Source organism: Erythrolamprus reginae, chromosome 1, assembly GCF_031021105.1.
Source record: "Erythrolamprus reginae isolate rEryReg1 chromosome 1, rEryReg1.hap1, whole genome shotgun sequence".
NCBI lineage: Eukaryota > Metazoa > Chordata > Lepidosauria > Squamata > Dipsadidae > Erythrolamprus > Erythrolamprus reginae.
Window position 1 is genome coordinate 140,334,930 of NC_091950.1, and position 18,344 is coordinate 140,353,273.

The window sequence follows — 18,344 nt, forward strand, 5'->3', positions numbered from 1 at the left end:
CATCCTGACTCATTTATGGGGTTTTATAAAGGTACAAATGTTGTGGGATTTTTTTTTCTGTCTCGATTCTTTTTGTCCATACTTGCAAACATGTGGAATAACTGTACAGAGTTTTTGACTGATCACATTAGGGACAATTCACTAGGTCCTACCTAAAACTATGTGGTCATGTTGTTCTGCCTTGATAGACATACAGGAAAACAGCAGTTTGGTCCTCTCTGTGTGCGTGTGGTGTGTTTGTGTGTGTGTGTGAGAGAGAGATGCAAAAGGGGTGGTTCTGCAAAAAGGGCAGGAGCAAAGGCTCCCATGAAAAGGAAACCATACTGGCGAGCATAACATGAATGTTTCCTTTCAGGGAAATGAGCACTCGTGATGATGCTTGTGTTGGAGGGCAGAAATGGGGAAGTGAATGCAACACTCAAAGGCTTTGTGGACGAGAAGAGGTCAGGAAATAAAAGCCAGCATAGAAAGATCCAGAGAGAAATGGCAAAGAAGTAAGATCCGTATAGAAGCAAAAACAAGGACTCTGAGATCGGGCTTTCACCATGGCCTCTGGGCAAACTGAAGAGGAGCGCCGTCCCCTGTTAGAGCAGAAAGAAGCCCAGCTCCATGGGCCAGCTCCATCTCTCTTTGGGGGCAGAAAGGCTGCCTGTCTGGCTGTGTTGCTGGTGGAGATCCTGGAGCGAGCAGCTTTCTTCGGTATCTTCTCCAACCTGGTCTTGTACCTCAACAGCAGCATCTTTAACTGGGGTGGCTCCCAGGCTTCTCAGGCAGTTTTGATCTTCATAGGTGCCTCCTACCTGCTCTCCCCCATTGGGGGCTGGCTTGCCGATGTTTACCTAGGATACTACTGGACTATTGTCTTCAGTTTCCTGCTCTACCTTGTCTCGGCATGCCTGTTGCCCACTGTGGCCTCACAAGAGGGGCGCCTCTGGTTTTGTGGAGAGATGCCTTCATACCCAATACAGCCTTCATGCCACGGTGACATGTCAGAGTGTAAACAAGAGCTGCCAAGTCCATATTGTGCCCCTCTCCTGTACACTGGTCTGCTGACCCTCGCTCTTGGAATCAGCTCCGTCAAAGCTAATCTCATTCCATTTGGTGCTGATCAGGTAAGAGATAATCTCTCGGGTCTATCCTTTCTTTCTTTATTTCATGGCAAACAATTTTGAAATATTACTAAATTTTTCATTGAGTTGCTGGGATAGGTCTGTCCCAATAAGCCTCAGGATTTTGCCTTAAAAACGTGTTTTGATATTACATCGAAACATGTTTTTAATGTCTTCTATTTATTTTATTTATTGGATTTGTATGCCGCCCCTCTCCGCAGACTTCTCTTGTCTTCTATTGTTTCACATGAATTGATTTCAGATAGTTGTGCCATATTTTTGATACATGTTTTCTAAATGATTGCCATCCAAAACAAGTTCAAAGCAGGAAGACAAAATACTATTTTGGTTTAATACTACTTTGGTTTAATTAGCCAAAGATAGAAAAAGCCTCTGAAAATGAAAAGAATTGTACCCGGGATTGAAAAGGCAAGCCTTGGTGACAGCAGGAACAGGAGACTCCTGGGGTGGCTAAGCAGACTAGAACAACTATACTTCCTTTACTATAAATAAAATGTTAAAATGTTATTCTGTCATCTCTTTTGTTTATTTTTATTTATTTATTTTATTTATATGCCGCTTATTCCAAAGCAGACCCAGAGCAGTAACAAATGCAATAAATACAATAATATTAAAATACAATCCTAAATACTTAATAAAATCAGTAATAACAATAAGCAATTTTAAATGAACCATACATGCACAGCAGTCAATCTAATTCCAGGCCTGCCGGAAAAGCCAGGACTTAATGGCTTTCTGGAAGATCGGTAGGGAATGAGGGACAAAAGGGTTTTAGAACTGAAGAATGTCAGCAACCATGACCTCATGATAATCTCATCCCCATCAAAATGATCTCAAAATGATCTCTAGGCCAGGTAGCTAAAGTAGCAGCAGCCTTAATGCAGAAGTGAGAGTGATTTTATTTATTTGTTTGTTTGTTTGTTTGTTTGTTTACTTACTTACTTACTTACTTACTTACTTACTTACTTACTTACTTACTTACTTACTTACTTACTTACTTACTTACTTACTTACTTACTTACTTATTTAGTCCAATACACAATGAGGGTTTTAGTGGGTATATACAGTGGTACCTCAAGATACGAACCCCTCGTCTTACGAACAACTCGTGATACGAACCCGGGGTTCAGAATAATTTTGCCTCTTCTTACGAACTTTTTTCGAGTTACGAACCGGCGTTCGGAGACTGCTGGGAAGCCGCGCGGCTGTTTTAAAAGGTGACAGCCGGCCTGGGGGGCTTCCCAGCAACCTCCCGAACCCCGAACTTTTGCTGAACTTCCGGATTCGGGGTTTGGGAGGTTGCTGGGAAGCCCCCCAGGCCGGCTGTCACCTTTTAAAACAGCCGTGCGGCTTCCCAGGAGTCGCCGAACGCGGAAGTTCAGGTTTGGCGTTCGGCTTCGGGAAGCTGCTGGGAAGCCGCGCGGCTGTTTTAAAAGGTGACAGCCGGCCTGGGGGGCTTCCCAGCAACCTCCTGAACCCCGAACTTTTGCCGAACTTCCGGGTTCGGGGTTCGGGAGGTTGCTGGGAAGCCCCCCAGCCCGGCTGTCACCTTTTAAAACAGCCGCGCGGCTTCCCAGCAGTCGCCGAACACCGTTTTTTTGTGGGGGGGGGGGTTTGGTTGCATGGATTAATTGACTTTACATTGTTTCCTATGGGAAACAATGTTTCGTCTTACGAACCTTTCGTCTTACGAACCTCCCCCTGGAACCAATTAGGTTCGTAAGACGAGGTATGACTGTATCTATATACACATAGCAAAATACATGATGAAAGTTATAGAGGAGATACTCATAGTAAAATATATCTAAGAAATAATAGAAAAGAAGATATAGTAATAGAACATATCAATGAAAGAATAGAAGAAGAGGTATAGGAATAGAAGAAAGGTATAGGAGATATAGGAGAGCAATAGGACAGGGGACGGAAGGCACTGTAGTGCACTTGTACTCGCCCCTTACTGACCTCTTAGGAATCTGGATAGGTCAACCGTAGATAATCTAAGGGTAAAGTGTTGGGGGTTTGGGGATGACACTATGGAGTCTGGTAATGAGTTCCACGCTTCAACAACTCGGTTACTGAAGTCATATTTTTTACAGTCAAGTTTGGATCTGTTAATATTAAGTTTAAATCTGTTGTGTGCTCTTGTGTTGTTGTGGTTGAAGCTGAAGTAGTCGCCGACAGGCAGGACGTTGCAGCATATGATCTTGTGGGCAATACTTGGATCTTGTTTAAGGCGTCTTAGTTCTAAAGTTTCTAGGCCCAGGATTGAAAGTCTAGTCTCATAGGGTATTCTATTTCAAGTGGAGGAGGGAAGGGCTCTTCTGGTGAAGTATGATTAACAGCCTTGTAGGGAACCTGGGGATCATATGACCCCCCCAAAAAAATTCTAGTGGGAGAAAGAAGAGCACCCAGTAAACCTCCTGTAAAACAATAGGGAAACAATGAACATAATCAGTGGTTCATCTGCTGTGTGGAAGCAGAGACAACAGTTAAACAGAATGATAGGGAGGGGTTTTTTTTCCTTTGAAAATCAAAAGTCCTGTAGTGCTTCTGTAATGCTAATTTTTCATTGTTTCCGGAAATTCTGAAGTAATTCATTTATCTCTCTTTTTCAATTCACAAGAGTCTTTCCCAGGGGTGAAACTCAAATTTTTCCCCTACTGGTTCTGTGGGTGTCATTTGGTGGACATGGCAGGGGAAGGATACTGCAAAATCCCCATTCCCACCCCACTCTGGGCCCAGCCAGAGGTGGTATTTGCCAGTTCTCCGAACTACTTAAAATTTCTGCTACCGGTTCTCCAGAACCTGTCAGAACCTGCTGGATTTCCCCCCTGCTCTTTCCCCACCATTTAATTAAAATAGTGGCCTTATGTTGCCAGGGCCCTTGCGTCAGTCTCTATCCAGCCTCTGAGTCACATCCAAATGGTGTATTTCCCAATTGACACAAACCAATTTTACCGCAAAATAACGATACTTGCATAATGCGTGAAATGATCTCCTTTGTTGCATTCTGAGGTCTGGTGGAGGTATGTAGGTCATGGGATTTGTGTCAGGAGGACACCCGTTTTGTTACTTGTCCCCCTTGCTGCTTCTATGGATGCCTATGGGGTCGATTCCTGCTGGCAGTTGTGCTTTGTTCCTGTTCGTTTCAGATCTTCAGTGGGGAAAATATCCACCGATCAGAGCACAGCAGCAGGAGACTCCTGGGGTGGCTAGGCAGACTAAAACAACTATACATTCATTCATTCATTCATTCATTCATTCATTCATTCATTCATTTGTCCAATACACAATACATAATGAAGAAAATAGACATGTAGTAAAATATATAAAGAAAAGGATGGAAGAAAAGATATAAAAATAGAGGAGAAGATATATGAAAGGAAGAAAAGATATATGAGATAAAGGAGAGACAATTGGACAGGGGATGGAAGGCAACTGGTGCACTTATATACGCCCCTTACTGACCTCTTAGGAACCTGGAGAGATCAATCGTGGGAAAAATGTTGGAGGTTGGGGGTTGACACTACTGAGTCCGATAATGAGTTCCATGCTTCGATAACTCGATTGTTAGTCATATTTTTTACAGTCAAATTTGGAGTGGTTAACATTGAGTTTGAATCTGTTGTGTGCTCTTGTGTTGTTGCGGTTGAAGCTGAAGTAGTCATTGACAGGAAGGACGTTGCAGCATATGATCTTGTGGGCAATATTAAATTGTGTTTTCGGCAACGTAGTTCTAAGCATTCTAGACCCAGTATTGTTAGTCTATTTTCGTAGGGTATTCTGTTTCGAGTGGAGGAGTGAATGGTTCTTCTGGTGAAGTATCTTTGGACATTTACTCTAAATAAAATTTATTTATTTATTTATTTATTAGATTAGTATGCCGCCCCTCTCCGTAGACTCGGGGCAGCTCACAACACAATAAAACAGTTCATAACAAATCTAATAATTTACAATTTAAAATATTTTTAAAAACCCATTATTAAGCAGACATACGTACAAACATACCATACATAAATTGTATAGGCCCAGGGGAGATATCTCAGTTCCCCCATGCCTGATGACAAAGGTGGGTTTTGAGGAGTTTATGAAAGGCAAGGAGGGTGGGGGCAGTTCTAATCTCTGGGGGGAGCTGGTTCCAGAGAGTCGGGGCCGCCACTGAGAATGCTCTTCCCCTGGGGCCCGCCAAATGATGTTGTTTAGTTGACGGGACCCGGAGAAGGACTAATCGGTCGCTGGGATTCGTGCAGCAGAAGGCGGTCTCGGAGATATTCTGGTCCGATGCCATGAAGGGCTTTATAGGTCATAACCAACTCATCTGTCTTGTTGGAAGCTGGGGAAGAAGCTGGTGTCAAATCAGAATGGAAGATGGGGAGATGACTGCTCTAAAAGGAACTCCAGAAACAAAGGGTTAATGGGGAGGACTAACTCGGGATGAGAAAGATGTCCTGTGACTACAGAGCCTGTGCCTCTGCTTCCCAGCATGCCTCTGATAAGATCCACAATAGCTGACTGCATCTCCAAGCTAGTGCGTGGCAAGGCATGAGAGATTTTACACCTCTTGGGATAATGTTGTGGAGGGGAGAGAGACTGCTTTGAGACCAGTATATCTAGTAAAGGTTTATAGTTGGTTTCCTGCACAATTTAGAACTAAGGAAAATTTTCATGAAAGTTAGAACAATTAACCAGTGGAACTGCTTGCCTCCAGAAGTTGTGAATGCTCCAAACTAGAAGTTTTTAAGAAGATGTTGGATAACCATTTGTCTGAAGTAGTGTAGGGTTTCCTGCCTAAGCAGGGGGTTGGACTAGAAGACCTCCAAGGTCCCTTTCAACTCTGTTGTTGTTGTTGTTATTATTATTATTATCATTATTATTATTATTATTACAATATAAGAGGCATGCATAAGTGCACCATTGTGCCTACCGTCCCCAACTTACTGTCCTAATTGTCCTGATTTACCTCTACCTACTTTGCTTATGTTTATGTATATACCAGTACCTGTTAACTTGTACATGTTTGACAAAATAAGTAAATAAAAAATATGGAGGCAATATCATGTAAACAAACATGTGACTCTGTTCTGTAAAGTACAAGCAAGGCCAAGGGCCTGTTTTCATTGCCGCTTATTACCTCCACAGCTGGAAGAGCAGTGCCACTTGCAAAAGGAAGGTTTTAATACCCACTCACCATTCCTTCTCTTGCCCACCAGGCAGCCAACAATTATCTTTTCCTTTATCAAATGTGGGCCTCCCTATTTTCCCCATACGCAAAAAACTGGTGCTTTTTTGTACAGTGCAATGCGAACTCAATTCCTTTCCGAGGGGATCATAAAACATGAGAGAGGTCTTCTCATATTCTCATTTTCTTTTTTTAGCAGTGGTGTTCTCGATAGCCATTCTGTACATGCCAATAATTTGACAAAAATTGCAAAATTATATAAATGTTTACTAATCTGGACATGCTTTAGTGCGTTGTTGTGATTTTATGATATTGATTATTTTATATGAATGGTTTTTTAATTGACTTTTAAAATTTTAATATTAGATTTTTAATGTATTGTACTATTGTTATGTTGTGAGCCGCCCCGAGTCTTTGGAGAGGGGCGGCATACAAATCTAATTAATAATAATAATAATAATAATAATAATAATAATAATAATAATAATAATAACTATTATTATTATTATTATTATTATTATTATTATTATTATTATTATTATTATTATGTCAATACAATACAGCAAACAAGATCACTATGCTGGATTTCGTATTTCATCACCAGTCGGGCGCTTCCCAAGCACCTAGGCTGTGTGATGTAGCGGCGAATTATGTTTGCCTATCCCAGTAAAGCAGCCTTTTGCAATTGACAGATGGAGATTTTGTCAATTCCAATGGTTTTCAAATGTCCACTGAGATCCTTTGGCACTATGCCCAGCATTCCAAGTACCACTGGGACCACTTTCACTGGCTTATGCCAGAGTCCTTGCAACTCCATTTTTAGATCTTCGTATTTCACTAATTTCTCTAGCTGCTTCTCCTCAATTCTGCTGCTTGATGGGTATGCCTTGTTGTGGTAGTGAGGCTTGTGTGCTTCAATGAAGCTGAGAGCTGTGCCAGTGGTAGTGTAAACTACTGGTAGGTCTAACCTTGCCGGAGTGGTCAAAGCAGAGGAGCCAGACTAAACGTACCTAACCCATTTAAACTAATGGAGAGACAAAAGAAAAAGAAGTCCATACTGGCTCAGTCGTCGCCCAGGATAAAAAGGACCGCGGTGGCTGCTGTGGAACCTGGGCAGCCATCGACAAATGAGCTACAGGAACAAAACAAACAAAGCTTACAAATCAAAAAGCAGCAGAAATTCTCAATGTCAGAGAATCGCACAATCATGAAGTGTTATTACAACTCGGAGCCTGAAAAACGTGGATATCAAAGACGGATGTACTTATTATTATTATTATTATTATCTGGATGCAAGACGGAAGGTGGGGAAGGGAGAGATAAAGAGAAAAACAACTATGTGGACAATTCTTGCTGGGCTTACCAAGGACTAATTCAGAAGAATCAAGCCTCATTCTGTTCTCTCTCTCTCTCCCACTCTTTTTTTCCATTGCAGGTGACAGACCGTGGCCCAGAAGCTACCCGCCGTTTCTTCAACTGGTTCTACTGGAGCATTAACATTGGGGCTGTGCTTTCGCTACTGGTGATCGCCTTCGTCCAACAGAATGTGGACTTCCTGATCGGCTATGCCATTCCTGCTGTCTGCCTGGCCCTGGCCCTTGTAATCTTCCTTGTGGCTGCCCCCATCTTTGTCACGAAGCCAGCCGCAGGCAGTCGAGTCCTCACCATGTTGCAGTTGGGTCTCCAGAACAGTTGTTGTTGCAAAGCACTGCGGAAGGTGACCATAAAAATCAGGTAAGGCAGACAGTGGCCACTTTGCAAGTGGCCCTGCTGAATATTTCTGAGGTGGCACAGTGGGTAGAGTGCAGTACTGCAGGCCACTAAAGTTGACTGCTAGATCTGCAGGTCAGCAGTTCAAATCTCATCACCAGCTCAAGGTTGACTCAGCCTCCCATCCTTCCGAGGTGGGTAAAATGAGGACCCGGATTGTGGGGGCAATAGGCTGGCTCTGTTAAAAAAAAGTGCTATTGCTAACATGTTGTAAGCTGCTTTGAGTCTAAGGAGATCTGAGTCTAAGGCATGAATGAAAGAATGAATGAAAGAATGAAAATAAATAAATAAATAAATAATTCTGGTGGCCTGTGTGGGATTGGTGTCCCTTCTGTGGTAGCAGCAATCTTCATGCATTGGAACTGAATGAATTTCAGCAGAGCATTTCCATCTGCTTGGACAAGGCCTGAATTTGGGACTGGTCCATACACTTCTTTAAACCTGTGACTTTCCTTGCAAGGAGTCAACAGGCAAATAATTGCAATGACTTGGATGCGTGCCCAGGAGAAGGAAATTGTGGGACTCCTGAGTAAATACAGACTTTATGGTGCAGATGAAATATCTAAGGAATGCCTTGTGGATTGTCACCCCCCAAAAAGGACAGAATGTAACGTAGTGTAAATACTAATGGACTTTGCTTTCTGCTTGCAGAGCATATTCTTTTAAAAATCCAAACATAGATGAGGAAGCGATATAAAACAGCAATCCTTAACTGAAGCTTGAAAAGATGTTGCCCATTTTACCAGCTTGAGCAGAGGTGGGTTTCAGCAGGTTCTGACCAGTTTTGGAGAACCAGTAGAAGAAATTTTGAGTAGTTGGGAGAACCGGTAAATACCAACTCTAGCTGGCCCCACCCTCATCTATTCTCTGCCTCCTGAGTCCCAGCTGATCAGGAGGAAATGGAGATTTTACAGTATCCTTCTCCTGCCATGCCTAACAAGCCACGTCCAACAATCTACACCCACAGAACCGGTAGTAAAAAAATTTGAAACCCACCACTGAGTTTTATATATATCAGGCAAATTGTGGTTTATTCAACAAACTGGATAAACGTCATACCATAACTCAGTGTCTGAGGGCTAAGTCAGAGCAGTGGTCCATCCAGCTCAGGAAAAACATTATCCGTTATAACTGGTGGCTCCTTTACTAGAATTTTAGATTTGCCCAGCCATGACCAGAATTGCTAGATGAAACTTTTGCATTCAAATCATGAACCAAATTACTGAGCAATGTCCTTCCCCCATGAGGTTTCTCTGGCAGTGTGAAGAGTAGGAAGAGAATTGCTCCCTTCTCTAACAAGGTTTAAGCACTTATTGATAAGATCTAATTGACTTTCCTTCAGGAGCCCCTAGCAGTGTACCAGGTTTTTCTTTCTCCCATTCCACCACCACCACCACAAAAGTGACCCTTTGAGATAGATTGAGATAATTTCTATCACTAGTAATTGAATCTGGATCTCCCCAATGCCAGTCCAATTCCTGATCACTGTGTTGGCCCCACTATTATTTATTTATTAAACATATGCCGCCCAACTCCTGAATGACTCTGGGCGGCTTCCAGCAAATAAAAATAATTTATAAAAACAGATTCTAAAACAATAAAAACATTCATTAATAACCCCAATTAAAACACACATACCCAAACTAACATTCCTCAATCAAAATTGAACAGCTAGGTCTTTACAGCTTTGCGGAAGGCTGGCAAGAAGGGGAGAATACGAATCTCCAGGGGCTGCCACTGAGAAGGCTCTCCCCCGGGGACCCGCCAGCTGACATTGTTTGGCTGACGGAACTTGGAGAAGGCCAACCCTGTGGGTTCTTTTTTTAAAAAAAAAATTTTTTTTAAATTATTTTTCATTAGACAGACAACATTCAACATTCAAGGAGCTACCATTGCTCCACTTATCATAGAAGTCTAACTAATACAAAAAAAAATGCCTAACTATAACCAGATCAATTCAGAGATATAACACTCACACTCTATATTCTTATTAAATTTAACTCTGCTGTTTATAGGTTATAGTTTATATAACTTTAATTAATTTTCTTATCTATAAAACATAAAATACCTAAACTATATAAAGGAATAATACTTTAATATTAGTAATATTGCAAAAATGCTCTATATTTATATTATTTTTAAACTATTACATTCTATCTATTGCTGTCATGTTATTTAATTAATTAATTAATATTCACTTATTTAATATAACTAAAAAGAAAAGAAAAAAACACGTTATCATATTAATTTCTAAAAAATTCTTTCATCTATACATACAATTAACCTTCTAATTAATAAATTCAAATAATTATAAATTCTTACTTATATAATTTTACCACTATTTTTAAAGTTCCACCAATTATATACTTTGTCCCATATTTCATAAAATTCTGTTTCAACTTGATTGTTCAAACGTTTTGTCATCATATCTAGTTCTGCACATTCCATGATTTTTTAAAATACTTCTACATCTTTTGGTATTACCATTTCTTTCCAACCCTGTGGGTTCTTAATGGTCACTGGGAGGTATGCAACAGAAGACATTCCTGAAGGTACTCTGGTCCTAAACCGTGTAGGGATTTATAAGTGATAACCAACACCTTGAATTGTGTTCGTAAATCAGCTCTACAGGCAGGCTGATTGCAATGTACCTTTTCTTCTTCCTTTCTTTATAATTCAGTGAACTAGGGAGGTGTCTACCTGAGCCACGTCTGAATATTTTCTCATTATTTGCGATAAAATTTCAATCCCCTTTGCCTGGGCAGTCAATTCTACTGGTAGTCCTCCATTTACTACTATAATTGAGCCAACAATTTCAATTGTAAATCATGATGATTATTAAAAGCGGGCACCATATGATCAGGCTCGATGTTACAAACTTTTTTTCTGGGGGTCATTAAGCAAACACAGCAGATGTTACACAAACATTGGCCAAAGATTGGAAATACGTGCTGGTTTCTGGCTAAAACGATTTAAATTGCAGCTGCTTGACCGCAGGGTGTTTCAAACAGCTATAGCAATAGCATTTAGACTTATATACCGCTTCATAGTGCTTTTACAGCCCTCTCTAAGCGGTTTACAGAATCAGCATATTGCCCCCAACAATCTGGATCCTCATTTTATCCACCTCGGGAGGACGGAAGGCTGAGTCAACCTTGAGCCAGCGGGGAGATTTGAACTGCTGAACTACAGCTAGCAGTTAGCTGAAGTAGCCTGCAGTGCTGCACTCTAACCACTGCTATAAATGCAGGCTGGATGCCAAGCACCCAAAATTTCATCCCATGACCAGGTAGAGGCCCTGGATATTGGAATTTCAATTCCAGGATGCAAGTAACAGGGTTTTTGTGGGGTGGGGGATGGGTTTATTATAACTATTCTATTATCTGTCTAGTACCCTCTAGTGATCAGACAACAGGTTCCAGTTGGCTATGGATCATGGGATATGTGATTTGACCCATCTAGGAGCCGGCTCTCCATTTGGGGAGAAGTTGTTTTAGACCCAATATCTTCCTTCCTTCCTTCCTTTTCTTTACAGGACAGGGAATCCCCTGCAGGAAGCAGACAGACCCAATCCACTTTCAAGGGAAAGCAACCAGTCTATGGGCTCATCCTGTGAACACGCCTCCAACGTCCATGTGATGGCAAAGATCCTGCCAGTTCTGCTGACTCTCATCCCCTATTGGATGGTTTATTTCCAGGTAGCCACCCTGCAGGGCACTCCATTTTTTTTTTCATTTTTTTAAAAAATGTTTGTGAGTGACATAGGGGAAGGTTTGGTAGGGAAGGTTTGCCTATTTGGCAATAACTTTAAAGTGTGCAAGAGGGAGATTATGATCCCGCTATATAGAGTGCTGGTGGGACCACATTTGTAATACTGTGTTCAGTTCTGGAGACCTCACCTACAAAAAGATATTGACAAAATTGAACGGGTCCAAAGACGGGCTACAGGAATTAAGCATAAAAAGTATCAGGAAAGACTTAATGAACTCAATCTGTATAGTCTGGAGCACAGAAGGAAAAGGGGGGACATGATCAAAACATTAAAATATGTTAAAGGGTTAAATAAGGTTCAGGAGGGAAGTGTTTTTAATAGGAAAGTGAACACAAGAACAAGGGGACATGATCTGAAGTTAGTTGGGGGAAAGATCAAAAGCAACATGAGAAAATATTATTTCGCTGAAAGAGTAGTAGATCCTTGGAACAAACTTCCAGCAGACGTGGTTGGTAAATCCACAGTAACCGAATTTAAACATGCCTGGGATAAACATATATCCATTGTAAGATAAAATACAGAAAATAGTATAAGGGTGGACCAGATGGACCATGAGGTCTTTTTCTGCCGTCATTCTTCTATGTTTCTATGTTTCTATGTTTCATTCATAGGGGAAGATGCCCTGACTGGTGGGCAATAATGCCAGCAGCAGAGGAAAACATAGGGGATGGTTTGTGTTCTGGGAGGGGGCATTTAGCTGGGAATCTAAGGAGGATGCCAGTTTTAATTTGCATTTTAATAGCAAGCACTTACTGAGTATTTATTTAGGGATTTATGTTCCATCTTTTCCCACTATCTTTTTATCTACATGTACAGTAAGATTAAACAGCAGTAGCATAAAAATGAGCTTGTTAAAACGGAAGACGTGCAAGGATGGCAGCAAAAATCCAGCATCAGAAGAAGCCTTTTACTTTAATGCTTTAAGGGAGTTGCTTAGCAACAAAATTACACACACACACTCCCAAAAAATGTCCAACAAGCAGCTTCTTTGGGCAAGCCTTCCCTGATTGCAGGGCCATTTAGAAATGGTCTCTCCTCACCATTTGCAAGTTTCACTCCGGGGATCCTCAGAGAAGGCTCTTGATGTTGATTTCAGTGAAAAAGGGAATTCAAACAGATACATTTTTCTTCTTTGCAGGTAAATGCAATTCTTAGAACATTCTGTGTCTCACAGGTACCTCAGAAAAGAGGGAGCATCTTCAGAAATGTTAAAATCATTCTTTAGTAGACAGATACATTTGAATTCTCCCTCCTCCCCCCCCAAAAAAAGTCCTTTCAACTTTAAAAATGTGTACCTAAAAATACAAAGCACCGCCTGATTAACTAGGTCACCTCACGTCTGCTGCAATGGGTTAGTGGGGTAACCTCATTCCAAAGAAATTTTATAGTAAACATAATACAGTATTCTGCTGGCTCAAGGATTGGTGGATATCGCTTCAGCATGCTGTCTGTGCCCCAGGACAGGCCTTGGGGTAAACAAGACTCGGAGGACTGTAATTGGTTTGCCCGTATTAAGTGCAGAATTTTGTGCCAGCTGGTTGTGGCTCTCTCTGCACTCATTGAGTCCGACCCTCAAAGGAAGCTGCAGGAAAAGTTTTGAGGGTTTCAGAAAAGCATAATGTTGCCCCATTGGAACATATATGTTCTAATGTTAGGTTGTGTCTGGGGGTCAGAAAACCTATTTTCATATTTCCAGGAGATGCCAAAGATAATGACCTATAAAACCCTACATGGCATCGGACCAGAATACCTTTGGGACCACCAAAGCGATCCCAGCGATCGATTAGGTCCCACAGAGTTGGCCTTCTCCGGGTCCCATAGATGAAACAATGTCATCTGGCGGGACCCAGGGGAAGAGCCTTCTCTGTGGCGGCCCCGGCTCTCTGGAATCAACTCCTCCCGGAGATCAAGACGGCCCCCACCCTCCTTGCCTTTCACAAACTACTGAAAACCCACCTATGCCGCCAGACTTGGGGGATCTAATTGACCTTTAGCTGTTTCATTTTATGTATGGTTTGTCTGGATGGTATGACTGTTTTTATAATGGGTTTTTATAATTGTTTTTATTTTATTTATTTATTTATTTATTTATTAGATTTGTATGCCGCCCCTCTCCGCAGACTCGGGGCGGCTAACAACAATAAAAAGACAACGTAAACAAATCTAATATTAAAAAATCTAAAAACCCTAATTTAAGAGATCAGTCATACATACAGTCATACTATACATAAATTTTATAAGCCATGGGGAAGGGAATATTTCTCTTAATCTTTTAATATTAGATTTGTGCTATGTATTTTGTTGCAAGCCGCTCCGAGTCTTTGGAGGGGGGTGGCATACAAGTCTAATAAATTATTAGTATAATTATTATAATGTGTTTTCCTGAAAATAAGACCTATCCCCAAAATAAGACCTACTTTGATTTTTTCATGTGTGCCCAATATAACCCTGTCCCCAAAATAAGTTCTACTTAAGACCCCACCCACTCCAGGGTGCACACATGTGTAAAAATCAAGTTGGACGGGGTTGAGGGGTGGAGCTGTCCTACCGGTACTTACTGTTGGACAGTTGGAGCCAGGCCTTGTGTGTGTCGATCCGGAGCTCTTTTATCGACTGCAGAGGCATTTCCTGAAGGCCTCTGATGGCGAAATGAGGCCGGTGTGTGTGTGTTGTCACACATGTCAATCCAGAGCCTGTTTCTCGCCTACAGAGGCCTTTTCTGAAGGCCTCTGAGAGTGAAATGGAAGCCGGGGCACCAGGCGTGTCAATCCAGAGCCCATTTCTTGGCGAAATGAGGCCGGGAGGGGCGGGTATCATGAACGTCAATCTGGAGACTGTTTCTTGCCTGCGGAGGCCTTTCCTGAAGGCCTCTGACAGTGAAATGAAGGCTGGGGGCTGCCATGAGGTGAGTCAGTGGAAGACATCCCCCCTCCAAATAAAATTGGTACCTTTTTAGGGTGGCAAAAAAAAAAAAAGACCAGCTCTTATTTTCATGGAAACAGTATCTGCTAAATGAAAAAGATGTGCTTCATCACTAGCCTTCAGTCTTCCTTATGCACTTTTTCCATGCCATGCATGTTTTTGTATTGTCAATTTCAGTAATGTTCTGGTGAAGGACACTTAACATCGTAATTTTGGGATGGCAGCCTGCATATACAATGTGAACCCTGGGCTGGTTGCTGCTTTCTTACATTCATGACAGTTCAAGTTTGATCTTTGAAATGCTGTCTAGACTCTAGAGAGAGAGAAAGAGAGAGGTTTTTTAAAAAGAGAGAGCAAGAGAGAAAAAAGATTTCAGCTGATGCCAAGAAAAGAAGCTTCCCTTTGTATTTCCCCTCTATTATTGGCTCATTCAATTTCACAAAAGAACATTTGCTGTATAAATTCTTTCAAAGAAAAAAAAGCATTTTAATGAAACCTTCAGAGGTGTGGTGGGATATTCTTGCCCCTTAGGGAATTAGTTATAAGACAGCCAACCAAAATGCAATTATTTTATTGTATATACTTTCTTCTGGATATTTGAAAAAAGAGTTGTCATGCTTCTATTGAATGATACTGTTGGCATTAAGAGGAGTCCCACACTAAGAAGTGAAACATATTTTTTTAATTCTTTTAAAAAATAGATAATTATCCACCTAATATTTATGTTGCCCCGACTTCTTGGAGAGGGGTGGCGTACAAATCTAATTAATAATAATAACAATAATAATAATAATAATAATAATAATAATAATAATAATAATAATTATTATTATTATTATTATTATTATTATTATTATTATTATTATTATTATTATTATTATTATTATTATTATTATTATGTCCTTAAATTAGATGTAGATCCCTAAAAGGCTAATTTGGGCTAGATATTTTTTCTGTGTAAAAATATAACCTTCATATCGATAAGTTTATTCATTTACTTGATATAGCCATGATTTTACTTAATCTTCAGAGAGAATCCCGCACACTATCTAGCCTAATCATGCTGAACATGAAAATACTTTGGTTCTTTCCCCTCAGATAAATTTCACCCAATTGTTAGCAGGGAGACAGATTCCATTAGGTTTCAGTCCATGCACAATTCAAATTAAATCCACTGAATAAATTGTAGGCAGATCCACCTCAGTGCTATCAACCTGCCAGGTTTTAGGCATCCTAAATTAGAGAAAAAGAGAAGCCTGCCACTTTCATTTCTCCCCTGATGCCTGTTTGCTATTATAGCACAGCAGTAAAATTGATAAATGATTGCAATAAACAGAATAAAATGTGCACTTTAGAAAAGGGTCTGTTTTGTTTCTATAGACTTGTAATTCCTTGTTATGCAATGAGTTTCATTTTCTAAGAAAATTTAGAAGCAATTATTCTAAAGAGATTCGTGAATGAGGAAAAGAAGAAGATGGCAAAACTGCCTTAAGAAACTTTCTCCCCCTATTTTTGTAACAGGGTTCATCAGAAAGGAGAAGGGAGAGCTGTAGGGGCAATGTGCTCAGCTAAATTGTCCTATTGTCCTCTTTTATTGTTAGTTTTTGTACTTTTGTTTATGCAAACTACTACTATCTATACATGTTTGACAAACAAACAAACAAATAAATAAGGGTTGAAAAGGTCACCTCTTAAGTAGCTGTTGATTGCAAGTGATGTGTCTTGAAAATAGTTAGCTGCTCATTGTGAATGATTGAGAGTGCTTCCTGCTGAGTAAGCAGAGACTGTTGAAAGAATATAAGGCATCTGGGATAGAAATGAGTGAGTAAGCGAGCAATGAGAACTAAAAGGAATTTGTTGAAATGCAACTTTGTGTAAGGGAAAGATCAGGAAAAAGAAGAAAGCTAAGGCAAGAGCTATAAACCAAAATAAGAAACGACTGCATACTTTAGATTTCAGCATATTTTAGCAAATATAAATATGTTTCCTTGGTAGAAGGAGCTCATCAGAAGATACATTCAGGATGAATAAGTGTTCCTACAAACAGAAATACTAAAAGTGCAATCACAACATTCCAAAATGAAGAAAATTGGGGGAGGGGGATGCCAACAGAACAATTTGCATGATGGTACATAAAATTTAAAGTAAAAACAAACAGACTATATAGTAATGTGGATTTTATGTGTGTGTGTGTGTGTTTCTTTTTTTACTGCCTTACAGGCAGACTGCCTAGGTTCAAATCATGGTAAGGTTATGGCTAGCTCAGTAGTTCTCAATCTGGGGTTCGGGACCTCTTTGGGGGTCGAACAACCGTTTCACAGGGTTGTCTAAGACCATGGGAAAAGACAAATTTCCCATGGTGTTAGGAACTAAAGCTTCTATTCTGGTGTCTTGGAACATATTTTTACAATCCGATCAATCAGGTGTTTACAGTGACCTTCTTGCCAATACTCTGTTGGGAGAATTGGCGCTAGACTTATGGTTGGGGGTCAACACAGCATGAGTAACTGTATTAAGGGGTCGTGGCATTAGAAAGGTTGAGAACCACTGGGCTAGCTGATGAGAGCTAAATAGCTTGAAATAGATCTATACTAGTCTTCCTTCATTTTAATTATCAGCAAAAATGTGTTTTGTGTGTGTGTTTAATTTCTTGTCTTGTAAAATATCAATTAGGTAGATGTGTATAGATAATAAGAATCACTATTCCATGAAGATGGATAGGATCCTCTGTTAAAGATATAGGATAAGAATATTAATTTTCCCCCAAATAGCTGCCTTTCTAATATTTTAAGCTTCAGTTCCCATTCTCTCCAGCCACCATAACCAAAGGACATATTAGCTTAGCCGAGAGAATATGGGAATTGCTTTGACATGTCTCAGGCTTTCTAGGTTTAGTGTATGTTATTTTACTATAGGAAAGCTCCATATAGAAAAATCATTTAGGTCATGTGTTTATTTCTTTAACCACATCACTTTCTATTTTATTTTAGATGCAGTCAACCTACTACTTGCAGGGCCTCCATCTCTCCATCCCCAAATTCTTTCAAAATAGTCATGCGAATTATAGTGCACTCTCAGCAACCATCGATACTATCTATATGGTAAGCTTTGGGGCAGGCGAGCCAATTGGTTTGGGTTATTACGTTCTAAGAAGTTTGGCTTTGGTTCAATCATTCAGAAATATGTTGGCACTCTGAAATCAAAATAAAGGAAAAGATCTAAGTGTCTAACAGTTCACATAAAGGGCCACCACCAGTAGATGTGTTAAGAAATAAATAGCTCTGCTGGGTAGAAGGAGTGATTTTTTTTGTGGAATGAAGTTGTGTGAAACAGATCCTTTCAATTATCTTCTCCAAGAACCCAAGTTCAATCCCTAGTTTTGTAAGCAGAGAGTAATCTCTTGACCAGCTGCATATGTCATAGTTATTTAAGATCATAGGCCTTGGTTATCATACATCACAGCTGTCAAATTCCTGGCCAACAGGCCGGATGCATCACACACTGCCACACCCACATCCATTTTAGCAAAGGTGTGAGGGAGTCTTGATACAGCATGGGAGACCACTATGAT

The 18,344-nt window shown here is 40.5% G+C and overlaps 1 protein-coding gene across 1 annotated transcript in view; it reads left to right on the plus strand.

Annotated features, from left to right (window-relative positions):
• Positions 1 to 435: 435 nt before the first annotated feature.
• Positions 436 to 18,344, plus strand: part of SLC15A3 (solute carrier family 15 member 3) — a 30,253-nt gene continuing 12,344 nt past the window's right edge. Inside the window, exons 1-4 of the mRNA XM_070735932.1 lie at positions 436 to 1,112; positions 7,745 to 8,043; positions 11,615 to 11,777; positions 17,764 to 17,874. Coding sequence (XP_070592033.1) covers positions 546 to 1,112; positions 7,745 to 8,043; positions 11,615 to 11,777; positions 17,764 to 17,874 — 1,140 coding nt within the window. The 5' untranslated portion in view covers positions 436 to 545. The remainder of the gene's footprint in view (positions 1,113 to 7,744; positions 8,044 to 11,614; positions 11,778 to 17,763; positions 17,875 to 18,344) is intronic.